Here is a 24677-nt window from a genome sequence, read left to right as displayed (position 1 = left end):
TTCCTCTGTAAAAGGAACCTGCAGCTTAATTCTCTGACATTCCAGGGCAGTGGTTTTCTCAAACGAGTCTGGATCAGATTCACCTGAAGGGCTTATTAAAACAGATTGCCTAACATCTTCAATTCCTGAGTCAGTAGCTCTGTAGTGGAGCCCAATAATTTGCATTTCTAACAAATTCCCAGGTGATGCTGATTCTGCTGTCTGAGGACCACACTTTGAGAATCATTTTTCTAAGGCACTAGTCTAAAATTAGTTCCTCTAGTTCTGATATTAAAGGACTCTCTGATTCTAATAGGGTCTAAAGACTTTTTTTTTTTTTTTCTTGGTCTGGGTTGACTCACATACCAGGCCCACGGGTGTCCAGGTCAGGGGCTTCCATCTCGGATTCCTGGGGAGGAGTTAGCATGGCAGCCTGAGGGAGCTCCCCACAGCCACCACTCAGAGACCAGAACTGGCACTTGGAGGGTGGGCCTGTTTCTTCAGCCTTTGGGTAAAAGCAAGGATCAGTGAAGGTTGATTTGCTCTTTCAACCCTTCCGTCACTTCCAGATCATACTTGCCCCAGCCCGTTCACCTGGCCCACCTCCTCTCCCTCCTCAGGGCCTGAGCACATCACAACTCCATCCTCATCAACTTCTGCCTCTGGCTTCAGTGCCCTGGAAGGAAATGGGTGGGTAGAGGTTACACGGAATTATGACCATCAGGGTCTCCAAGATTTCCAGTAGGGTTCCCCCCCCCCTTCCCCTATCTTTGACTTCTGCAATAGTATTTCTTATCTTTTCTAATTGTAAATATCACCATAGGAGAGACTTCCCTTCCTGAGCCTGGGTTTCTCCTCATTCTCACTTGAGGCCAATGCTGTCCTCGCCCAGTGGGGGCCGGCGTCGGTGGGGAGCTGACTGAGTCCTAGGCCGTCGAGTGAAACCAGGGGGCAGCCAGAGAGCTCCATGCTCTCGGCGTCGACGCCGGATGAGCTGGAGGACGAGAAGAGCCCCTAGGGCCAGGAGAATCACCCCAGCCACTGGGGAGCACAGCACAGGCCAGGGAAGCTGGTTGGCAGGGGGTGCTGGTGGGAGAGACAGAGTCACAAAGAGAGGCCACTCCTGGTGAGACTGATTACTATTGGGAGACCTTTGGACAAGTTTAATAGCCTGTCTTTGCCTTGGTTTCTTTATCTGCGAAATGGGGATGATAATATAGGTTGAGGTTGGGCACAGTGGCTCATGCCTGTAATCCCAGCACTTTGGGAGGCTGAGGCAGGTGGATCATATGAGGCCAGGAGTTTGAGACCAGCCTGGCCAACATGGCAAAATCCCCTCTCTACTGAAAATACAAAAATTAGCGGCCAAGTGCAGTGGCTCACGCCTGTAATCTCAGCACTTTGGGAGGCTGAGGCGGGCGGATCGCGAGGTCAGGAGATCGAGACCATCCTGTTTAACGTGGTGAAACCCCGTCTCTACTAAAAATACAAAAAATTAGCTGGGTGTGGTGGCGGGTGCCTATAGTCCCAGCTACTTGGGAGGCTGAGGCAGGAGAATGGTGTGAACCTGGGAGGTGGAGCTTGCAGTTAGCTGAGATCGCGCCACTGCACACCAGCCTGGGTGACAAGGCGAGACTCTGTCTCAAAACAAAACAAAACACAAAACCCAAAAACCAAAAAAAATTAGCAGGGCGTGGTGGCATGCCATTGTAATTCCAGCTACTCGGGAGTCTGAGGCAAGAGAATTGCTTAAACCCGAGAGGCAGAGGTTGCAGTGAGCCAAGATGGTGTCACTGTACTCCAGTCTGGGTGACAGAGTGAGATTCTGTCTCAGAAAACAAACGCATAAAAAAACAGGTCGAGTATCCATGATCCCAATCCCAAATCTGAAATGTTCCAAAGTCTGAAACTTTCAGAGTACCAACATGACGCTTAAAGGAAATGCTCATTGTAGCATTTGGACATTGTATTAGGAATGCTGAACCGGTATAATGCAAATATTCCAAAATAAAAAAATCCGAAATCTGAAACACTTTTGTTCCCAAGCATTTCAGATGAGGGATACTCAACCAGCAGTATGTGCCTCATGGGGTTGTGGGGGAGGATTAAATGAGGTAACAATGTAAAATGCTTGGAGTAAGGCACAGAGTGAGTATGATATAGCAGTTCTTTTTTTTTTTTTTTTTTTTTTGAGATGGACTCTCACTCTGTCGCCCAGGCTGGATGGAGTGCAGTGGCACGATCTCGGCTCACTGCAAGCTCCATCTCCCGGGTTCACGCCATTCTCCTGCCTCAGCCTCCCGACTAGCTGGGACTACAGGCGCCCGCCACCACACCCAGCTAATTTTTTTTAGTTTTAGTAGAGACGGGGTTTCACCGCGTTAGCCAGGATGATCTCGATCTCCTGACCTCGTGATCCGCCTGCCTTGGTCTCCCAAAGTGCTTGGATTACAGGCGTGAGCCACTGCGCCCGGCCTATTATTCTTTCATGTACTGAGTTGTCTGATACGAAGACAATTAGATATTCTCAGTCTGGTAGAGAAGATAAACCATCCCTTTGTTGGAGGGCTATGACAGAGGTTAGGATAATGTGCTTAGGGAAATAAGGAAGGAGACTGTAGAACAAATGGGCCAGTGGGAGATTCAATTAGAGAAAGCGGGGTTAGGGAAAGTAAGTCCCCACAAAGAACATTTTCATTTTATTTTATTTTTTTGTTTTGTTTTGTTTTGTTTTTGAGACGGAGTCTCGCTCTGTCGCCCAGGCTGGAGTGCAGTGGCGCAGTCTCGGCTCACTGCAAGCTCCGCCTCCCGGGTTCACGCCATTCTCCTGCCTCAGCCTCCCGAGTAGCTGGGACTACAGGCGCCCACAACCGCGCCCGGCTAATTTTTTGTATTTTTAGTAGAGACGGGGTTTCACCGTGGTCTCAATCTCCTGACCTTGTGATCCGCCCGCCTCGGCCTCCCAAAGTGCTGGGATTACAGGCGTGAGCCACCGCGCCCGGCCACAAAGAACATTTTCAGTCTCGGTTGTCCTGTTTGATGCAGCCTCCATTGCCTGTTGCTAGCATGAGAGCTGGCCTGGGAACAAAGGTCAGAGAAAGTGGCAAGGGGTCACCTACCAGTGCCTGCATGAGGGTGGACAGCCAGCAGTGGTCCAGGCAGCAGGGGCTCCAGGGCTCCCACTGCAGCCATCGCAGCAAGGAAGCGGAGTAGAAGCCCAGGGTCCCAGGGACAGCGGGATGCCGGGTGGTCAGGGCCACAGCGGGACAAATCCACACCCATTACCACCACAAACCTGTAGGGGAGGCACCTCAGAGACCTCTGTGTTGGTCCTTGGCTCCCTTCCCTCCCTCTGCCCTCTTAAAAAAACTGGTGTCTGGCCCTTCCCTCCACCTAACTTCTTACCCAGCACTGAGGGAGTCGGTCTCCTTGCCCAGGGGCTGCGTTTGAGGGGCTGATCTCTCCTGATAGGAGGGGTCCCGAGTTCCTCCTAGCTTTTCTTCAGCCCGGGCCCCAGGATAGGGGTACACCATGTCCCTGCCGTCACGATCCTTCCTTACCCAGAGTCCCACCCTCAGAGTCAGGGACAACACCCGGGCCAGGGCAAACAGCTGCTGGTCTAGGGCTGGGGGGCTCAGTACCACCAGCAGGGCCAGGGAGGGCCCCCACTCTGGGTCCCCATCTTCAGGCCTGCAGTCACCTCCATCCCAGCCACACTCTGCAGTGTTGCAGCCTTTCTCACAGTGCCCGTTGTGGAAGTGATCATGGCAGTACTGGTCATAGGCTGGACTGTGGGGTGAGGAGAGGGGGACTCAGGACCTCCCTAAAACCTGACTCTTCTCTTCACCCTAGAGAGAATTCCCCATATTTTGTGCCCTCCAGGGCTTTGGTTGCTAAGTGAGGGCAGCTGTGGAGCAATGAGCTTAGTCAAGTCCTGGATGGTAGTCCAGACACCCCAATGTTTGCTAACACCCCTGTCTCCCTAGACTGTCCCCTCTCTGTACCCTCCCAAGCTGTCCTCTGTTTCTGAAGGAGAGTCCAAGGCCCTTTTCCCTCTGTGAGGTGCTGACTGCTAGGGGAGATACTCCATGGCAGCAAGGCTTAGGGAGGGAGGCTTGAGGCCTGAGTTCCCACAACTCTCAGAGAGGAGCCCAAAGGCCACGCCCCACATTAAGTATTGATGCCACCCCATTACCCTAGGTTGGAGTCCAGAGTCTTCGACCCTTATTTAGTGATAGTTATTAGGGTGGAAACTCCCTGGAGCCCGCGGCTGTGGCCACGCTGTAACTCAGAGCCATCTACATCCTTCCTCCTCCTCTCACCCACCCCTCTCCTTCCCTGGTTCCAGGGGGTTTCAGGCTCACGTGCAGGCTGGAGGGGTCTCACAGTCGTAGCCATCAAACAGACACTCTTCAGAGTCACACTGTGGGTGGCACTGCCCGTCCCGGAAGAGAAGCCAGCACCGAGAGTGGGAGGGGCAGCCCTTCCAGGGGTCTGGGACTCCCAGAGAGCAGTCCCCTCCATCCCAATTTCCTCCTGGGCCACTGCAGCCAGCATCGCACGCCCCATCTCCACTTCTGCCCTCACACCCCTTGGCTCCGGGCTTCTGACACCGGGGCCCTGGAGAGCTGTGAGGGCAGGAGCATCGAAAGCCTGGGCCCCCCAAGCCCGTGGTCTCTGAGCAGCTGCCATTGTATAGGCATGGGGAGGGAGGGCCACAGCCTTTAGGAGCTGGTGGGGTCAGGCAGTCAGGACCCCCATAGCCATTGAGGCAGGCACAGCGTGGTGGGAAGCCTGGCTTAGGGGAGGGCAGACACAAGCCTCCGTGGTGGCAGTGATGGAGGCCGCAGGAAGGGGCCCTGTGGCTGCAGGTGGGGCCTTCAAAACCCTGTGGAGGGGAGGGGAGATATTGGAGATGGAACTTGCATTATTCTTCCCACTCCCCATCAAGCAAACTGTTGGGTTAAGATGGTGCAGAGGGTCCTAGAGTCTCATATCTAAAAGGTGCCTCAGAGAGCATCAAGTTAATCATTTTGTGGATGTTGAAACCATGTCCCATGGTAATTTCACACAATGACATATTACATTATTTTGAAAATGGATGAAGCACAGTTGAGTGCAACAACCTGATGGACTGTGGCATTATAGTGCAAGTTCTAGAAGACTAAACAGTTAATAGAATGCTATTATTATTATTATTATTTTTTTTTTTTGAGACAGAGTTTCACTCTTGTTGTCCAGGCTGGAGTGCAAAATAGTGCGATCTCGGCTCACTACAACCTCTGCCTCCCAGGTTCAAGCGATTCTCCTGCCTCAGCCTCCCCAATAGCTGGGATTACAGGCATGCACCACCACGCCCAGCTAATTTTATGTTTTTGTAGAGACAGGGTTTCACCATGTTTGTCAGGCTGGTCTTGAACTCCTGACCTCAGGTGATCCGCCTGCCTCGGCCTCCCAAAGTACTGGGATTACAGGTGTGAGCCACCATGCCCGGCCGGTTATTATATTATTATCTTACTCCTTAGAAATAGGATCATATGTCTTCCTCTTCCTCTAGAGAGGGAACAGGATACAGGAGGAGGACATAAGTAGATGTAAGTTATTATTAATATTGAAATTATTGGGTTAGGTTTATGGGTGTTACATTGTTAGAATAATAAAATAAAAGAAGACCAGGCATAAACCAATGTCAGTATATCAGGAACCAAAGCTTAAGATTAGTCTAATTCCATGCATCTGAGACCCATAAATACATACACATACACACACAGTTAAAATAACCTGTCTGAGGCCACCCACCACGCAGCTTGAACTTGGGGAACTCCTGACCTTCCCTTAGGCAACGCCTGTGATTTCTGAAAATTCCATTCATGCTATCAGCTGCCTGCTTTTCCTTTGCTTCTGAGAGACACTTGCCACTGTGAACTTGGCATGGCTTTTTCCAATAATTTCCACATCTGTGCTCCCCGACAGTCCCTTCTGGGATTCCAACTGAGGTATTCTTGCCTTTTGTCAGTATAGGGGGCAACAGAGAAGGCAGATTTGTGGTCACTTGCCTTGGGGCAGTGGCAGATGAAACCCAGGGGTGATCCTGCTGTGGCCTCACAGGTCCCTCCATGAAAGCAGGGTTGGCTGTGGCAGGGGTCTATCTCCACCTCACACCATTGGCCTGTAATTGTGGGGGAGATTAGACGTCACACACTGCATCAGTCACTGCCTCCGTCTTAGCCCATTCCTGGATGTTGGCCCAGTGCTAGATGTGCAGGTGAAGGGCTCCTGGGGCATCTTTTCTGGGTGGGGGTGGGCGTGGTGGCAGGGGATGGACCAGGTGATGGCTGCCACATGGGTGGAGACTATCTGGCTCTCCATGGTCTGCTCGGCTGTGCTCCAGACATGCTTGTGCCCCTTGTCCTGGGGCCTCACCTGTGTGTCCAGGAAGACACTGGCAGTAGAAGGCATTGGCCAGAGAGTGGCAGGCTGCAGTGCCTGTGGGGTGGCAGGGCTGGTCCAGACACTCGTCCACGTCTCCCTCACAGCGTAGCCCCACAAAGCCTGGAGGGCAGGCACAGTGGAAGCCTCCAGGTTTGGGGGTACAGGTTCCATGGTTGTGACAGGGTTGGGACTGACAAGCATCAAGTTCCTTTGAGCAGTTCTGTCCATTGTAGCCTGGGGCGCACTGCAGACAAAGAGGGTTAGACAGGGAACCAGTGGATGAGCCCAACCTAATACTACAAGGGACCCAGCTCAAGACAGTTTGTCCAGTCCCCCACCTTCCAGCTCAACAGCATCACTCAACTCACCATCCATCATGGCCATGCGTCACAACCCTTCTACCTCAACTGCCCATGAGACACAGTTGTACGGTGACACACAACTCAACCTTCCCCAGTCCCAAACAATCTCTATGACACACTGCCACCAAACACAGCACCATTTTTGGTAAAACCTTCCTCTCCTACTAAATACCCACCAGGCTCTCTCATACTTTATTAATTCATAAGCATCTACTGAATGCCTACTTTGTGTCAGGCACCGTTTTAGGCACTAGGAATACGAAGAAAGTTAGAACTCATTCCTATTTCCTGGGAGCTCTCAGTCAACCAGAGGAAAGAAATGGCTAGCATTTATTGCATGATTTATATACGTAACCTAAAAATCCCCCGAATGACATTTTATTTGGCTTATCTCATTCGATTTTTACTTTGCAAGTAAGGAAGCTGAGTCTCTGAAAGGTTAAGTGACGTGCAAGTCAAAAAGCTATAGGTGGCAGAGCTGGGAATCAATGAAGGTCTGTGACTCCATAACCAATGCTCTCAACCATTTTCTGCTTCTTCATGCCACTCAGCTAGTGAAAGAAGGGTCATTGGCAAGATCTGCACCACATGCTGGCTTCCTTGCAAGAGGAAGGAGAGTGTGCAAGAGTAGAGTACCAGGAAGGCAGGCTTCAAAGAGGGAGAAGCGAATTCACAAAGAATCCAAGGAGTGGTCAGAGAGCTGGAAGGAACAGGTGATGGGGGTGTTTTGGAGGAGGGAACTTCATAAAAGAAGTAAAACTGAGTAATGGGTGCCCAGAGGTTTACTACTGATCAGTATACTGCTTTTGTTTATGTTTGAAAATGTTCATAATAAAAGGTTAAAAAATAAAATAAAAAAGTGAGAAAAGAGGGTAGGTTAGGGGATCTGTCTTGAGCCTTCTCTCAAAAGTTATGGTTCTGGCCGGGCATGGTGGCTCACACCTGTAATCCCAGCAGTTTGGGAGGTCAAGGCGAGTGGATCACTTGAGGTCAGGAGTTTGAGACCAACATGGTGAAATGCCATCTCTACTAAAAATACAAAGAAAAAAAATTAGCTAGGTATGGTGGCAGATACCTGTAATCCCAGCTACTGGGGAAGCTGAGGCAGGAGAATTGCTTGAACCAGGGAGGTAGAGGTTGCAGTGACCCGAGATTGTACCATTACACTCCAGCCTGAGCGACAGAACAAGACTCTGTCTCAAAAAAAAAAAAAAAAAAAGTTGTGGTTCTATATCTCAAAATAATAAAGGCCATATATGACAAACCCACAGGTAACATCATATTGAATGGGGAAAAGTTGAAAGCCTTTCCTCTAAGATCTGGAACAAGACAAGGATGCTCACTTTCACTATTTTTATTCAAGGTAATACTGGAAGTCCCAGCCAGAGCAATTAGGCAGGAGAAAGAAAGAAAGGGCATCAAAATTGCAAAGGAAGAAATCAAATTATCCATGTTCACAGGTGACATAATCCTATATTTAGAAAAACCTAAAGAAAACAGTTTAGAAACAAATTCAGTAAAGCTGTAAGATACAAAATCAATGTAGAAAAAGTAGTAGCATTTCTATACACTAACAGCAAACAATCTGAAAAAGAAATCAAGAAAGCAATCCCATTTATAATAGTTACAAAAAATAAAAACAAACAAATACATTTAACCAAAGAAGTGAAAGAGTACTGCAATGACAGCTATAAAACACTGATGAAATAAATTGAAGGGGACACAAAAAAATGGAAAGATATCCTGTGTTCATGGATTGGAAGAATGAATACTGTTAAAATGTCTGTGCTTACCAAAGTGATCTACAGAGTCATGCAACCCCTATGAAAATACCAATGATATTCTTTACAGAAATAGAAAAAACAACCCTAAAATTTATCTGAGCTGTAAAAGACCCAAATAGCCAAAGCAGTCTTGAGCAAAAAGAACAAAGCTAGAGGCACCACACTTCCTGTCTTCAAAATATACTATAAAGCGATAGTAACCAAAACAGCATGGTGCTGGCATAAAAAACAGACACATAGATCAATGGAATGGAATAGAGAGCCCAGAAAAACAAGTCCAAACATTTACAGCCAACTTACTTTCTTTTTTCTTTCTTTTTTTTTTTTGAGATGGGAGTCTCGCTCTGTTGCCCAGGCTGGAGTGCAATGGCATGATCTCAGCTCACAGCAACCTCCACCTCCTTGGTTCAAGCGATTCTCCTGCCTCAGCCTCCTGAGAAGCTGGGATTACAGGTGCACGCCACCACGCCCAGCTAATTTTTGTATTTTTAGTAGAGACGAGGGTTTCACCATGTTGGTCAGGCTGGTCTTGAACTCATGACCTTATGATCTGCCTGTCTCACCTTCCCAAAGTGCTGGGATTATAGGCATAAGCCACCACTCCTGGCCAGCCAACTTACTTTCAACAAAGGCACCAAGTACACACATTGGGGAAAGGACACTCTCTTCAATAAATGGTGCTGGGAAAACTGGATATCCATATGCAGAAGAAACTAAACCTAGGCCGGGTGTGGTGGCTCATGCCTGTAATCCCAGCACTTTGGGAGGCAGAGGTGGGTGGGTCACCTGAGGTCAGGAGTTTGAGACCAGCCTGACCAATATGGTGAAACCCCATCTCTACTAAAATTACAAAAATTAGCTGGGCGTAGTAGCATGCGCCTGTAGTCCCAGCTACTCAGCAGGCTGAGGCAGGAGAATCGCTTGAACCTGGGAGGCGGAGGTTGCAGTGAGCTGAGATCATACCACTGCACTCCAGACTGGGCAACAGAGTGAGACTCCATCTCAAAAAAAAAAAAAGAAAAAAATCACAAAAAACGAAACCTCTATCTGTCATCATATACAAAATAGATTAAAGCCGTACATGTACAACTGGAAACTATGAAGCCACTAAAAAAAGAAAATTCGGCCGGGCATGGTGGGTCACACCTGTAATCCCAGTACTTTGGGAGGCTGAAGCGGGCAGATTACAAGGTCAGGAGTTTGAGACCAGCCTGGCCAACATGGTGAAACCCTGTCTCTACTAAAAATACAAAAAAAAAAAAAAAAAAAAGCTGGGCGTGGTGGTGGGCGCCTGTAATTTCAACTACTTGGGAGGCTGAGGCAGGAGAATCGCTGGAATCCAGGAGGCAGAGGTTGCAGTGAGCCCAGTTCGTGCCACTGCACTCCAGCCCAGGCAAAGGTGCGAGACTTGGTCTCAAAAAAAAAAAAAGTCATTTGGAAAATGCTTCAAGACATTGGTCTGGGCAAAAGGTTTTTGGGTAAGACCTCAACCCTCAACAGCACAGACAACAAAAGCAAAAATAGACAAATGTGATTACATCAAGCTAAAAAGTGTCTGTGCAGCAGAGGAAACAATCAACAGAGTGAAGGGGAACCTACAGAATAGAAGAAAATATTTGCAAACTATCTATCTGACAAGGGATTAATAATCAGAATATATAAGGAACTCAACAGCAAACACCACCACTACCACCACTGACAAATAATATGGTTTAAAAAATGGGCAATTGATCTGAACAGACATTTCTCAAAAGAAGAGATACAAATGGCCAACAGGTATATGGATGGAAATCAGGGAAATGTAAATCAAAACCACAATGAGATATCATCTCACACCAGTTAAAGTGGCTATTATTGAAAAGACAAGGGCCAAGTGTGGTGGCTCACGCCTGTAATCCCAGCACTTTCAGAGGTTGAGGCGGGAGGATCACTTGAGGTCAGGAGTTCGAGACCATCCTGGCCAACATGGTGAAATCCCATCTCTACTAAAAATATAAAAAATTAGCCAAGCGTGGTGGTCCACACCTGTGATCCCAGCTACTCGGGAGGCTGAGGCACAAGAATTGCTTGAATCTGGGAGGCAGAGGTTGCAGTGAGCTGAGATCAAGTCACTGTGCTCCAGCCTGGGCAACAGAGCAAGACTCTGTCGAAAAACAGGAAAAAAAAAAAAAACCCAAAAAATAGCAGATGCTGGCAAGGATGCAGAGAAAGGGCAACTCTCATATGCTGTTGGTGGGAATGTAAACTAACATAGCCAGTATGGAGAAAAGCATGGAAGTTTCCCAAAAATTAAAAAAAGATCTACCATATGATCAATCTACTGTTGATTACATATCCAAAGGAAATCGGTATCTTAAAGAGATATCTGCACCCCCATGTTTATTGCAGCACTGTTCCCAATAGCTAACATATGGAATTAACCTAAGTGCCATCAACAAATGAATGGAAAAAAGAAACTGTGGCATATATACACAATGGAATATTATTCAACCAGAAAAAGAATGAAATCCTATCATTTTCAGCCACATGGATGAGACTGAAGGACATTATGTTAAGTGAAATAAGCCAAGCATGGAAAGACAAATATTGCACGTCTCTCACTTTCACCTTTGTGCCACTGCCTTAGTTAGTCCTGACCTTTCTTGCATTCCAGATAGAAACTTGCATCAGCCTCCTATTGCATGTCTAATATTGCTCCTCGCTCACATGTGGGAGCTAAAAAAGTTAGTCTCATGGAAGTAGAGTAGAATTATGGCTACCAGAGGTTAGAAAGGGTGGCAGGGAGGGGGAGATGAAGAGAGGTTGGTTAACGGATACAAAATTATGGTCATATAGAAGGAATAAGTTCTAATGTTAGATAGCAGAGAAGGATGATGATGGTTAACAATTTGTATTTCAAAATAACTAGAAGAGAGGATTTGGAATGTTCTCGATACAAAGAAATGATAAATGTTTGAGATGATAGATATCCCAATTACCCTGATCTGATCATGACACATTGTATGCATGTATCAAAATATCACATGTGGCCAGGTGTGGTGGCTCATGCCTGTAATCCTATCACTTTGGCAGGCTGAGCGGGTGGATTGCCTGAGGTCAGGAGTTCTGAGACCAGCCTGCCCAACATGATGAAAACCCCATCTCTACTAAAAATACAAAAATTAGCCTGGCGTGGTGGTGCGCGCCTGTAATCCCAGCTACTCGGGAGGTTGAGACATGAGAATTGCTTGAACCTGGAAGGCGGGGGTTGCAGTGAGCCAAGATCGTGTCACTGCACTTCAGCCTGGGGGATAGAGCGACTCTGTCTCCAAAAACAAAAAGACAAAACAAAACAAAAAAACCTCACATGTACCCCATAGATATGTACAACTATTGTGTGTCAATAACAAAAGAAAATAAAATGGCAACCACACACACAAAAAAGATTGTGGTTCTAAGCATATGAATCAGGCTGCTTAGACTTGAATGCCAGTTTTGCCTCTCCCAGCTGAGTGACCTGGACCACGAAGAAGAGACTCTAATCAGCCTGGGGGAGAAGTTAGGGACATCTTCCTGAGGAAGGTGCCCCTGAACACCAGCCCGTGGAAGAGGGGTTGGGAAGGCCATTCCAGGTAGTGTCAATAGCAGGGATAAAGGCTGAGAGGCAAGAATCAGTATGGGGTATGTGGGAAAGTCAGCAGCAGTTTTGTGTTGCTGGAGCAGAGAGTAGGAGGGTGAGATGGGGAGAGCTGAGGCCTGAGAGGCAGGCAGGGCTGGGTCATGCAGGCCTTGGACTTTATTCTGAATGAGGCGGGCAGCCACTGAAGGTTCAGCAGGGGACAGACAGGTCAGCTGGACATTTTCAGTAGAGTACCCTGGTCATGGGGTAAAAGCTGAACCTGTAGAAGGACAAGTGTGGAGGCAGGGACCATAGTTAGGAGACTGATGCAAGTATCTACCTGGAATGCAACAAAGGTCAGGACTCAGGCAGTGGGACAAAGGGCGAAAGTGAAAGCACAGACTTGAGAAAACTTCAGGAGATAAAGTGGCATGACTTTGTGGTTAGTTGGGTGTGTGGGGTTTAAAAAAAAGGGAGGAGAAATGGATACACTGGGTCTTCCCTCAGTCACTACTGTCTCTCCCATCCAGACCACCCTTGTCTTTCCTCCCCCTTCTCCTGCAGACCCTCTCACCTGGCAGAGATACCCACTGGGCTGGGCCATGCAGGTGGCCCCGTGCTGGCAAGGCCTGGACTCACATGGGTTCACATGATCTTGGCACAGGCTGCCTTGGAATCCAGGGGGGCAGTGGCAGAAATAGGAGGGGCCACTGTCGACACAGAGGCCTCCATTCTGGCAAAGGGAAGAGACGTCTATGCCTAGGGAGAGAGACAAACAGGGATATATAAAGACCAGTGGGGGGCCGGGCGCGGTGGCTCACGCCTGTAATCCCAGCACTTTGGGAGGCTGAGGCGGGTGGATCACGAGGTCAGGAGTTTCAGACCAGCCTGGCAAACATGGTGAAACCCCATCTCTACTAAAAATACAAAAAATTAGTCGGGCATTGTGGCGGGCGCCTGTAATCCCAGCTACTTGGGAGGCTGAGGCAAGAGAATCACTTGAACCTGGGAGATGGAGTTTGTAATAAGCCGAAATGGTGCCATTGCACTCCAGCCTGGGCTATAGAGCAAGACTCCATCTCAAAAAAAAAAAAAAAAAAAAAAGGTAAGTGGGGATGTGGCCAGGTGCTGTGGCTCACACCTGTAATCTCAGCACTTTGGGAGGCTGAGACAGGTGTATCACTGAGGTCAGGAGTTTGAGACCAGTCTGGCCAATATGATGAAACCCCGTCTCTTTTAAAAATACAAAAAAATAAAAATAAAAAAATTAGCTGGGCATGGTGGCACATGAATCCCGGCTACTTGGGAAGCTGAGGCAGGAGAATCACTTGAACCTAGGAGGCGGAGGTTGCAGTGAGCCGAGAACGTGCCACTGCACTCCAGCCTGGGTGGCAGAGTGGGACTCCATTTCAAAAAGAAAAAGATAAATTGGGAGGATGAAGGGTATATTCAGGGCCCAAACTCTGGGTGTAGAGGCCTTTACCTTGGGGACCATCTAACATTCCTGGGTGGAGGCCACTCTGGGCCCAAGGAGTTAATAACTCCTGGCACTGAAGAAATTAGAACATCGAGTTTTACCTCTCTCCTCACCCTTTCTGCCAGAATGTTGGAGACATACCTCTAAAGCTGATCGTAGTGTTAAAGTAACTGTGTTCTTGGCTTAAAATAAGGCTTGAGCAAGAAAGAATTCAAGGGATGCCTCAGGTGAGGACATGTGGCTTAAGTCTGTCCCCTGAGTTCTGCATTCCTTTGATGTTCTCTCCCTGTGATTCCCATCAGCTCTCCCTTAACTCCATCATAGTCTCTTTCCCGAGGTCTTCTCATATCAAACCTTATTCTCAGTATTATAGTTGCCTATAGGGCAGGTGCAGTTGTAGCCAGAGGGCTGGGGGTAGCAGGTCCCCCCATGGGCACAGGGTGCAGAGACGCAGCCCCCTAGCTCTGCCTCACACTCTGGCCCTGTCCAACCCATGTCACACACACATGAGGATCTGGTTGTAAAGAGAAAGGGGAGGGTTTTTCTCTTCTCCTACTGCATCTGCTCCCCTCCCTGCTGCCTGGACCCCATGACTTCCTCCTCTTCTTATTTTAGTGTTCTTTGTCAAAGAGGTTGGCGTGACATTGAAGTGAATGGGGTGGGGTGAAATGCGTTGAGTGTAGCTGGATTAAGTGTGGTCCACTCTGCCTGGGTTATGATGATCAGGACAGAGTTGAGTTGTTCTACGCTGAGTTATGTCCCTCATGGTTGGGTTAAACTGGAATCCTGTGGAATGGGCTCGTTGGTGTTGCTTGAATTGTGTTAAATGAGGTAACAGGAATTGCGTTAGGCTTCTCTGATTGCACAGTTCAACACCTGTGCAATCAAGAACTGATTTGTGTGTGTGGTTTTGATTCTCAGGTGGTTGTTTTGGCCAAAGGCTGTGTGGATGCCCGCAGGAATGGGGCAGGTGAGAACACCCATGTTTTCTTCATCTGCTCTCCAGTCAGTGCTGGGGTTGGTTGGTTGGTTACCTTGGTTCAGTGCAGCCTTCTGGCAGGAGGACAGTGGAAGGTTGCAGAGAGGCCCGGTCCATCCCTGGAGGCACAAGCAGTGGAAGGAGGGCCCAGTCTGGAGGCAGTGGGAATTGCGTGGACAGGGCTTCTGGGCACATAAGTCCATCAGAGTCTGAGGGGTGGGAGGGAGTGTGAGGCAGGACACAGCATTAGATTCCCAGCCCAGAGATGGGCCTCTGCTCACGCCAGCTCCTCGAAATCCCTTCCTTCAAAAACTCTCTCCTGAATGGCCTGGGACCAGGTGACCCTCCCTGGTTTCCCTCCCAGCCACTTCCCTCCTCAGCACACCTGGCTTCAATGGCCCTCACCTGGCAGCTACCTCCGGTGTAGCCAGTGGGGCAGAGGCAGCGGGGACCCTGAGGGCTGTCCTGGCAGGTTGCCCTATTCCTACAGGGGCTGAACAACACAGAGACAGGGCATGATAGGAAGAAGTTCGGGAAACAAGGGGAACGTAGTGTGTGATGTTGTTGGGAGGCAACCACTGGGAGGTGGCAAGCCAGGAGGGAAGGCGGAACGAGGGGTGTGGGGTGGGAGGCAGCCTGGAGCCCAAGGGGAGATGAGAGGAGGGGTGGGAAGGATGAGGGGCTTTCTCCCTTCTAGGGGTCTTTGTGCCTTGCTCACCTGTCTGCACAACTGGGGCCGATCTTTCCCTCACAGCGCCGGCCCTGGAAGCCCATGGCACAGAGGCAGGAGAAGGTGCTGGGTCTGTTCACGCAGGTACCCCCATTGAAGCACGGGGCTGGAGAGAGGAGGCTGTGAGGGTTTGGGTTCCTTGCCTGTAACCTGACCTGTGACCTCAGTCACACTGTACATAGGACACACACCCCCCCCAAAATGACAGCTCACTGCCATCCAATTAAATTTTTTTTTTTTTTTTTTTTTTGAGACGGAGTCTCGATCTGTCGCCCAGGCTGGAATGCAGTGGCGCGATCTCGGCTCACTGCAAGCTCCGCCTCCCGGGCCGACGCCATTCTCCTGCCTCAGCCTCCCGAGTAGCTGGGACCACAGGCGCCCGCCTCCGCGCCCGGCTAATTTTTTGTATTTTTAGTAGAGACGGGGTTTCACCGTTTTAGCCAGGATGGTCTCGATCTCCTGACCTTGTGATCCACCCGCCTCAGCCTCCCAAAGTGCTGGGATTACAGACGTGAGCCACTGCGCCCGGCCATCCAATTAATTTTTATTTATTTATATAATACTTTATTTTTTTTTAGATAGGGTCTTGCTCTGTTACCCAGGCAGTGGTGCCATCACAGCTCACTGTAGCCTCAACCTCTTGGGCTCAAGTCATTCTCCCACCTCAGCTTCCCGAGTATCTGGGACTACAGGCCTCAGCCACTGCGTGCCCAGCTAATTTAGAGATGGAGTTTCATTATGTTTCTCAGGTTGGTCTGTCCAATTAAATTTTAAAAAATATGACACAAGCATACCCTCCCCAGTTCCTCCATTCTCCTGTGGCCCCCAGCCCCATGACACAGTGGGCACTTACCAGACACACAGTAGTCAGTGATGGTTTGGCACTGGGGACCTGTGTGGCTTGGAGGGCAAGTGCAGTAGTAGCCTCCAGGGCTAGGGTTGCAGGAGCCACCATTGAGACATGGCCCTGAGTGACAAGCTGTCATCTCCTCACTACAGGTAGGCCCTGAAGGAAACAGGTGGGGGCTGAGAAAAGGTGTCCTCCTTCCCTCCCTCCACTCTCCTCCTCTTTCCTTTTCCTTCCCTTCCTCATCCCAAACCCTATTATTCTCTCCCATCAACCTCCTTTCTCACCACCTCCCACACATCACCTGTGTCCCCTGCAGCCCAGTTCTCCTTAGTGGTGACTGAGACACAGGGCCCATGGTCACCTGCCTTACCCTTGACTTAGGAGGTGACCAGCACAGGGTGTATATGGTTTAGGGAGGGTCTCACCTGTGTAGCCTATAGGGCAGGTGCAGTTGTAGCCAGAGGGCTGGGGGTAGCAGGTCCCCCCATGGGCACAGGGTGCAGAGACGCAGCCCCCTAGCTCTGCCTCACACTCTGGTCCCGTCCAACCCACGTCACACACACATGAGGATCTGGTTGTAAAGAGAAAGGGGAGGGTTTTTCTCTTCTCCTACTGCATCTGCTCCCCTCCCTGCTGCCTGGACCCCTATGACTTCCTCTTCTTTTGGCCCTGAGATTCTGGCCTCTTTCTTCAGTGACTTTGCTCTCAGCACCGCCCCCGTCCTCCCCAACACCTGCTCATTTTCTCCAACTAGATATGTGCATATATACGTTTATACATATGTGTATGTATATATATATATTCTTTCTGTAACTTGCTTATTTTCTGTCTGTCTTCATTAGAATGAAAGCTGCACGAGAGCAGTGGCTTTGTCTCTTTTGCTTTGTGCTGTTCCCCCAAGGCCTGGAACAGTAGCCACACAAAGTAGGTGCTCAGCAGATTTTTTTTTTTTTTTAAGACAGAGTCTTGCGCTGTCGCCCAGGCTGGAGTGCAGTGGCATGATCTTGGCTCACTGCAACCTCTGCCTCTTGGGTTCAAGCAATCCTTCCGCTTCAGCCTCCCAAGTGGCTGGGATTACAGGTGCGCCACCATGCCCAGCTAATTTTTGTATTTTTAGTAGCTACGGGGTTTCACCATGTTGGCCAGGCTGGTGTTGAACTGCTGATCTCAGTTGATCCGCCCACCTCGGCCTCCCAAAGTGCTAGGATTACTGGCGTGAGACCGTAATCAGCACTGTGCCAGATATTTTTCTAATGAATGATTAATTTGCCCTGGGATTTAATGCTCTTCTTTCTGCTCTGATCCCCTGGTCCTCTGTTTCCACCAGTTTTTGGGGACTGTCTTCTCCTTGGATGACACTTACCAGTTGAGCCCTCCCACTGCCTCACCCTAAGAACTTTGCCATCTCCTTCCTTTTCCCCATTGGTCATTTCTCACAGACCTACACCTCACTGGCTGTCTTCTCCCATCCTAGTGAAGGGAGCCCAAAGGAGGGGGCAGATGGGTAGGGCCTGGAAGATGTTACCTCTGGCAGTGCCCATGGTGGCAGGTGCAGTTGTCCTCAGGTGGGGCACAGCCAGGGCTTCCATCAGGACACAGACAGTTGGCCTTGTCTTTCTGGTCCTTACATATCTGCTTGGGCTGGCACAGGTTGGGAGCACACAGGGGAACCTCACAGAGCTGGCCTGGGGTGGGAAGATGGGTCAAAAAGAAAACAGCTCCTCCACATCCTTCATTGGGCCAAAGGCTACTTCTTATGCGTGCCTTAATCCCCATGAACCCATGAACCTGTCCTTCAATGGCTCCCTATTGCCTTTAAGATATTAACTTTCTCAGAATGATACACAGAGTCCTGCAGGACATGACATTTGTGCAACAGCTGCATTTCTCATCTTTGCCTTGCTGCACCCTTAACTCTGGCTTTCTTACAGTTCCTTAAATGGGGTGTGCTTTTCTTCCATCTGTGTCTTTGCACATGCAGTTATCTCCAGCTAAAACACGCTATCTGGCACTCTATTTAGACAAACTCCTTTCTTTCTTTCCTTCCTTTCTTTTCTTTTCTTTTCCTTCCTTCCTTCCTTCCTTCCTTCCTTCCTTCCTTCCTTCCTTCCTTCCTTCCTTCCTTCCTTCCTTCCTTTCTTTCTTTCTTTCTTTCTTTCTTTCTTTCTTTCTTTCTTTCTTTCTTTCTTTCTTTCTTTCTTTCTTTCTTTCTTTCTTTCTTTGCCTCCCTCCCTCCCTCCCTTCCCTTCCCTTCCCCTTCCTTCCTTCCCTTCCTTCCTTCCTTCCTTCCTTCCTTCCTTCCTTCCTTCCTTCCTTCCTTCCTTCCTTCCTTCCTTCCTTCCTTCCTTCCTTCTTTCTCTTTCTCCCTTTCTTTCCCTCCCCTTCCATCCCCTCCCCTCCTCCCCTCCCTCCCTGCCTGCCTTCCGTTCTTCCTTCCTTCCTTCCTTCCTTCGTTTCTTTTTTTTTTTGAGACAGAATCTTCCTCTGTCGCCCAGGCTAGAGTGTAGTGGTTCGATCTCAGCTCACTGCAACCCCTGCCTCCTGGGTTCAAGTGATTCTCCTGCCTCAGCCTCCCCAGTAGCTGGGATTACAGGCGCCTGCCACCACGCCTGGCTAATTTTTGTATTTTTAATAGAGGTGAGGTTTCACTATGTTGGCCAGGCTGGTCTTGAACTCCTGATCTCAGGTGATCCACCTGCCTTGGCCTCTGAAAGTGCTGAGACTACAGGCGTGAGCCACCACACCTAGTCTCTGCTTATCTTTCAAGACTCATCTCAGCCATCACCTCCTCCATTTTTAGTCTGGGTTGGCTGGTCCTCTGTGCTCCTGTAGCATCCTGCACATTTTTCTCTTAGAGCACCTCTGTGGGCTATAATCAACAGGAGACTTGTTGGTCTCTCTGTATTAGACTTAAAGTCATGTGAGGATGGCAACTGTCTTACTCAGATTTGCCTCGTGTCTGGCATAGTAGGCACTTAGTAAGTGCTTACTAAATAAGCAAGTGAATGCCTTTTCTTTGAGCCCAGTCCTCTTCTCCTGAGCCCCAATCACACCATTTACATTGGGCCCATGTGGGCCCTACGGTAACCCCTGCCCTTGTCCCCATGGTTGTATGGTTGTACAATTGTGCAGGTTTTACACTAAATACTTTTAAAGGATACCATTCTCATTCTATTCTCACATCCCAACCATCAAACACCCGCCAATGAACTCTGCCCCAACCCAAATGGAATAAGATACTCTGCCAGTTCTTTCCAATGCCTCCCCTGCTAACCTGTGAAACCAGAGGGGCAGAGGCAAAAGAAGGCTCCTGGAAGATCAAGGCAGCTGGCTCCAACGGGACATGGGTCACTCAGGCACTCATCCACCTCTGTTTGACAGCGTGGCCCTTCAAAGCCTGTGGCACAGCAGGAAGGTCAGGGACCTGCACGGACATCTGCCTCCTGCCCCGCTGTCCCCCACAGTGTGTGCCCCAGTTTACCTGGGAGACACTTGCAGTGGAAGGCTCCAGGCTGGTCCTGGCACTGCCCACCATTGGCACAGGGAGAGCTGCTGCACTCATCAATATCCTCCTCACATCGGGTGCCGGCGAATCCTAGTGGGGTGGAATTGGGTGGGGAGAGGAGGCCAAGGTCATCGAGGGAGGCACAGCATGGAAAGGTGAACTTGCAGAGCTTCCCAGAGAAGACACCTGGGGCAGGTGGGTGTGGGGTAACAGGAGAGTGATGCGGAAAAGGTGAAGCTCAGCCTCCTGCCAGCTGTGTGACTTTGGGAAAGCTGGTCCACCCTCTCGGCCCCAGTTTCCTGTTCTGTGTAAAAGGGGAATAATAATGGAACCTACGTCACGGTATTGTTAAAAAGATTAAATGACATAACGCCTGAAAAGTACACAGCCAAATGGCTAGTCTGGAGTAAGTGGTGAATGAATGTAGTTATTATAGTAGCAGGGGACAGAAGGGCGTCAGGTGAGGCTGGAGAAGAAAGGCTTGGGGCAGCTTTCCCTGGGGTTATGATGAGAGTGCCAAGACCAGCCTGGGACCTCAACATGCATACACAGAGCCTGTGCAGGACGGCTGGAAAGGAGGGATCGTTGGGTGATTTGGCAGGGCAGAGATGAGAATGGGCAAGTAAGCAAGGGAAGATTTGGGGATGTAACAGTAGAGATTTTGGGGAGCAAAGACAGATTTGGAGGACTCTTTGGCTAGTCTAGAGAGAGCTTCAAGGGGCCTTGGGTGATTGCTGGGCCTGAACTCTGCAGGTTCAGAGGCCTGGGGTCTGAGGGTGGCCAGAGTGGCATCTGTACTCACCAGGCAGGCAGATGCACTGGAAGCCATTGAGCAGGTCATGGCAATCCGCATGGTTCAGGCAGGGATCTGAGGCACACTCATTGGTTTCCACCTCACAGAGCTGCCCCTCTAAGCCTGGGGACATGGGGATCATGAGGGCTGTGGCTCAGCCAGGTCTGCCTGGGAGACCTGTACTCTAGAATCAGCCCTGCTCCCGACGCGCTCAGGCGGTCCTCCCCTGAGGTGCTGTCTGCATGGGGTTGAACAAGATGAACCCTGAGGCCCTGCTGCTCCTCAGTGTGTGGCCCTGCTCCTTGAGGTGTGAAAGGCTAAGAAACAGGGTGCTTGCTGGGGACCTGGGGGAGGACTGCAAGGCTTTTTTGTGGTCATTCCTGTGTATACAGAGGGCGGGGCTCACCAGGGCAGGCTGATCAGCCTGGAGGACCTCGAGGTACAAATAGGACAAATTGGCTTGGAGAACGAGTCCCGCCTCTTTTTCTGCCTGGGCGGGCCTCCATGCCAGGGAGAACGGAGATCCCAAAGTGGAGGAATTTGAAGTGCATCTGGGAAGCTTGTTGCTCCCATATTTGTCCCGTTGCTTTGAGTGCATCCTAGTCTCCACTGTCTCATCCTGAATTGAGGCAGGATCAACCTCCGGACCTTGTCTTCCTGTCTTTTCTGGCCTGAGGAGTCTGCTTCTGAAGCTCCTTGATATCTACAACGTTGTCCCTTGGGTTACCGACCCGTTTTCTCTTATTTTTCTATGATTGTCTGTGGGATGACCTGAGCCAGTATCTTTGGGTGCCGCTCAGTTTAGAAAGGCGATATGGGGTAGTGGTTATAATTGTTGAAGCCCTTGGTTTGAATCTCAGCTCTGCCAGTTGCTAGCTGGGTGACCTTGGACAAGTCACTTAACCTCTCTGTGCCTCAGTTTCTTCAGTTATAAAATGGGCATTGTAGCAGTGCTGACCTCACAGGGTTATTGTAATAAGTAGACGAGACAATGCCTGTAAGATGCTCAGACAGTACCTGGCATAAAGTCGGCTGTTATTTTTCTGATTTCATTCAACTCCTTGATGTTGCTCTCTCCCGGGGGTGACTTTTCCCCATTAAAACTAACCTGGAGGTGGGTGCAGTCTTGCAGCAATTTTTTTCTTGTTGTACCACATTTTCCTGTTGTATCACAGGGCTTTTGGGATTTTAAGGGATTACCTTTCATCTCTACATGGGAGAGTTTCTATGATTAGAGGGAGCATTCTGGGGTGACCTGAGTAAAGGCTGCAGCACGGGAAGTTTATGAACTGCTTTTCTACCCTCTCTTGCTGGGCTGCTCTGTACAGTGGACCAGGTTTTGCAGCCTCTATGATGACTATGAAATGAATGGTAGCTCCCTCCAGAGTTGAGGAATGCATAACCTCGCTACCATCTGTGGTAACCTTTATCCTAGGGGTCATGGGTGTCCGTGAGTTTTTATCTGGGGGTAGAGAGAGAAGCATCTGTGGTAACTTACCCAACTGGCCTGAGGCTGTCCTTACTTTGGAGGGGACATTCCTAGTGGGTTCAGGACTATTTCCCTGTTTTCCCCACCCAAGGTCCCATCCAGCTGGTACCTGGTGGGCAGAGGCAGTGGAAGGTGGCAAGTAGGTCCAGACAGGTGCTCCCTGGGTGGCAGGGCTGGGAGAGGCACTCATTGTGATCAGCCTCACAACGGGAGCCCGTGTAGCCAGGTGGACAGAGGCAGTTGAAGGAGCCAGGAGTGTTGAGGCAGGAACCGCCATGTTCACAGGGACTTGGGCCTTGCTGGGCTGGGAGGAGAGAAAAGCTGGGAGTCCACAGGGGTCAGGGCGGGAAGGGCAAGGAGGTCAGACTCTCAGGGAAGGTGTGGGGGCCTGCATGTGGCAGAAGAGACCAAATTGGTGAAGGGGCTTGTGTCTTTAAGATGGAGAGGAAATAAGGGACCAAATTTATGGGAACTGAGGGGCTGAGCATTGGAGAGAGGGTCATGCAGGCAAGAGATGCCAAATCTGGGCAAATTCAAGGAAAAAGATGTTTGGTTTTTTTTTTTTTTTTTTTTGAGACGGAGTCCGCTCTGTCGCCCAGGCTGGAGTACATTGGCGCAATCTCGGCTCACTGCAATCTCCGTCTCCCGGGTTCATGCCATTCTCCTGCCTCAGCCTCCTGAGTAGCTGGGACTACAGGCACCCACCACAGCGCCCAGCTAATTTTTTGTATTTTTTTAATAGAGACGGGGTTTCAATGTGGTCTCGATCTCCTGACCTTGTGATCCGCCCGCCTCGGCCTCCCAAAGTGCTGGGATTACAGGCGTGAGCCACCATGCCCAGCTGATATTTGGTTTTTTAATTGGAAAAGCAATCTGCCCTTTTCTGTCTTCAGTGCAGAGGCCTGTCTGAGGCTCAGAGAGGCTCTGAAGTGGGAGTGGCCTCACCCATTAGACACTCATCCAGGTCCTGGTGGCAGGTGGGCCCTGAATAGCCGGGCTGACACAGGCAGAGTGTGGAGCCTGTGAGGGGGTTGGTGCTGCACTGGGCATCCCCATGGCACGGCTGGCTCAGACACATGTCTTCCAAGTGGCACAGGAGCCCTAGAGGGATAAGAGCAGGTGAGGCTCTCAGAGGCCACTTGAGGCTCCTAGCAGCCATCCTGGTGCTTCTCTCGCCCTCCTTCTCTACCTCCCACCTCCTGATACCCTCTACCCCCATACCTGTGCGTCCAGGTGGGCAGAGGCAGGAGAAAGAGCCCACCCGGTCAATGCAGGTGGATCCTGGGGCACAGGTGGCAGCAATACAGTCATCCAGGTTCTCCTCACAGCTTGTGCCCCCCCAGCCACTCACACACACGCAGTGAAAGCTGCCCGCAGAGTTCTGGCAGGTGCCACCGTTTCTGCAGCGAGGGGGACCCTGGGCCTCACACTCATCCACATCTTCGGAGCAGTCCCAGCCTGCAGGGGGTTGGGGAGGGGACAGGGGCTGAAGCTGGGAGCCCTATGAGTAGGGGAGGCCAGGGGCCAACTCTCTGGGCTACGCGTGCCATGAATGTGGCTTAAACAACTCACCTGTCCAGGTTTCTGGGCAGAGGCAGGTGTAGGTGTCCAGCCCATCCTGGCAAGTGCCCCCATTCTGACATTGGTGGTTGACACAGTTGTCTGGATTCACCTCACAGTCTGGGCCTATGAAACCTGACAGGGTCGTGGGATCAACTGGGGGAGGAGGCTCCAAGGGAGACATCCTGCCCTGCCCAGAGAGAGGGGCTGCAGGAGAGCCCCTGTGAGGACACACCTGGGGGACAGAGGCAGAGGTGAAAGGTGGAGTCTTTCCCTGGCATCAGCTGGCAGGTGCCCCCATTCGAACAGCCCCTAGGAGGGCAGGGTCCTGCCCGGAGCTCACAACGTGGGCCCTCCCGCCCCACAGGGCAGAGGCACTGGAAGGAGCCCAGGGTGTTATGGCAGGAGGTGCCTTTGGGGCAGGGTCCTGGGTCCTGGAAGCACTCGTTGACATCACGTTCACAGGCATGGCCCTCGAAGCCCGGTGGGCAGCGGCACTGGATCTGGGGGTACGTGGCCAGACACACCCCTCCATTAACACATGGGTTGGCTGAGCAGAAGTCCCGAAGCTGGCACTGCTCACCTGAGGCAGAGGACAGAGGGAGCCGTTTCTAGCACTGTGTGAATTCTAGCCCATCTGAGGTTACCCAGTGCTCACTCTGGATTATCTCTGGGTCTCATTTTCATATTTCCTTCGCTTTATTACCATACTCTCTTTGCTCTGTTCCATCACCCCTGATCTCAGTGTTGCCATGGTTTGGGAGGGTTTATCTGGAGCGACCATATCTTCTAAAGTGATGATGAGAGTATTGGAAATTGTCCTTGCCTGAGAAAATCTGGCACATGGGTGATCTGGGGGGAGGTGAAAAGCACCCCACGTCTGCAGACAGGAGACTCAGGTGGCACCTTGCTGTGCCACAACTGGTTGTATACCCTTGGGTGAGCCACTTTGCCTTTCTGATCCTGGTTTCCTCATCTTTAAGTGGGTTTAGGCACCTGGAGACTCACTTCACAGTCCATGCGCACCAGTGGTAATGGCGGCCGCCGTGGAGGTGCCAGGTGCTGAGCTGAGCAAGCACTTCCTGAGCATCGGCCCCTTGTGTCCTCTCAGCAACCTTATGAAGTGTGACCATTACTCT

General features: G+C 50.4%; 1 protein-coding gene across 20 annotated transcripts in view; it reads right to left on the bottom strand.

The window, feature by feature from the left end:
• Window positions 1–24677, bottom strand: part of NOTCH4 (notch receptor 4) — a 29763-nt gene that overhangs the window by 2928 nt on the left and 2158 nt on the right. For 3 of the 20 annotated variants that reach the window (XM_045390633.2, XM_045390636.2, XM_065544201.2), the window contains exons 4-26: window positions 23774–24121; window positions 23551–23673; window positions 23200–23436; window positions 22924–23079; window positions 22088–22282; window positions 20499–20612; window positions 19673–19786; window positions 19466–19588; window positions 17717–17876; window positions 16617–16762; window positions 16195–16347; window positions 15330–15447; window positions 15017–15104; window positions 14667–14820; window positions 12730–12914; window positions 6403–6655; window positions 6036–6148; window positions 4344–4867; window positions 3385–3768; window positions 3099–3274; window positions 846–1065; window positions 574–655; window positions 346–484 (exon numbers count right to left, since the gene is read on the bottom strand). In XM_045390633.2, coding sequence (XP_045246568.2) covers window positions 346–484; window positions 574–655; window positions 846–1065; window positions 3099–3274; window positions 3385–3768; window positions 4344–4867; window positions 6036–6148; window positions 6403–6655; window positions 12730–12914; window positions 14667–14820; window positions 15017–15104; window positions 15330–15447; window positions 16195–16347; window positions 16617–16762; window positions 17717–17876; window positions 19466–19588; window positions 19673–19786; window positions 20499–20612; window positions 22088–22282; window positions 22924–23079; window positions 23200–23436; window positions 23551–23673; window positions 23774–24121 — 4305 coding nt within the window. Of the gene's footprint in view, window positions 1–345; window positions 485–573; window positions 658–815; window positions 1066–3098; window positions 3275–3384; window positions 3769–4343; window positions 4868–5157; window positions 6149–6402; window positions 6656–7848; window positions 7967–12729; window positions 12915–14666; window positions 14821–15016; window positions 15105–15329; window positions 15462–16194; window positions 16348–16616; window positions 16763–17716; window positions 17877–19465; window positions 19589–19672; window positions 19787–20498; window positions 20613–22087; window positions 22283–22923; window positions 23080–23199; window positions 23437–23550; window positions 23674–23773; window positions 24122–24677 lie in introns of those variants that run through there. The other 17 variants (XM_015449578.3, XM_005553392.4, XM_074038397.1 and 14 more) reach the window with 13 other exon arrangements.

This window comes from Macaca fascicularis, chromosome 4 (genome assembly GCF_037993035.2).
Source record: "Macaca fascicularis isolate 582-1 chromosome 4, T2T-MFA8v1.1".
Lineage (NCBI taxonomy): Eukaryota > Metazoa > Chordata > Mammalia > Primates > Cercopithecidae > Macaca > Macaca fascicularis.
This window is presented reverse-complemented; position numbering and strand designations above follow the sequence as displayed.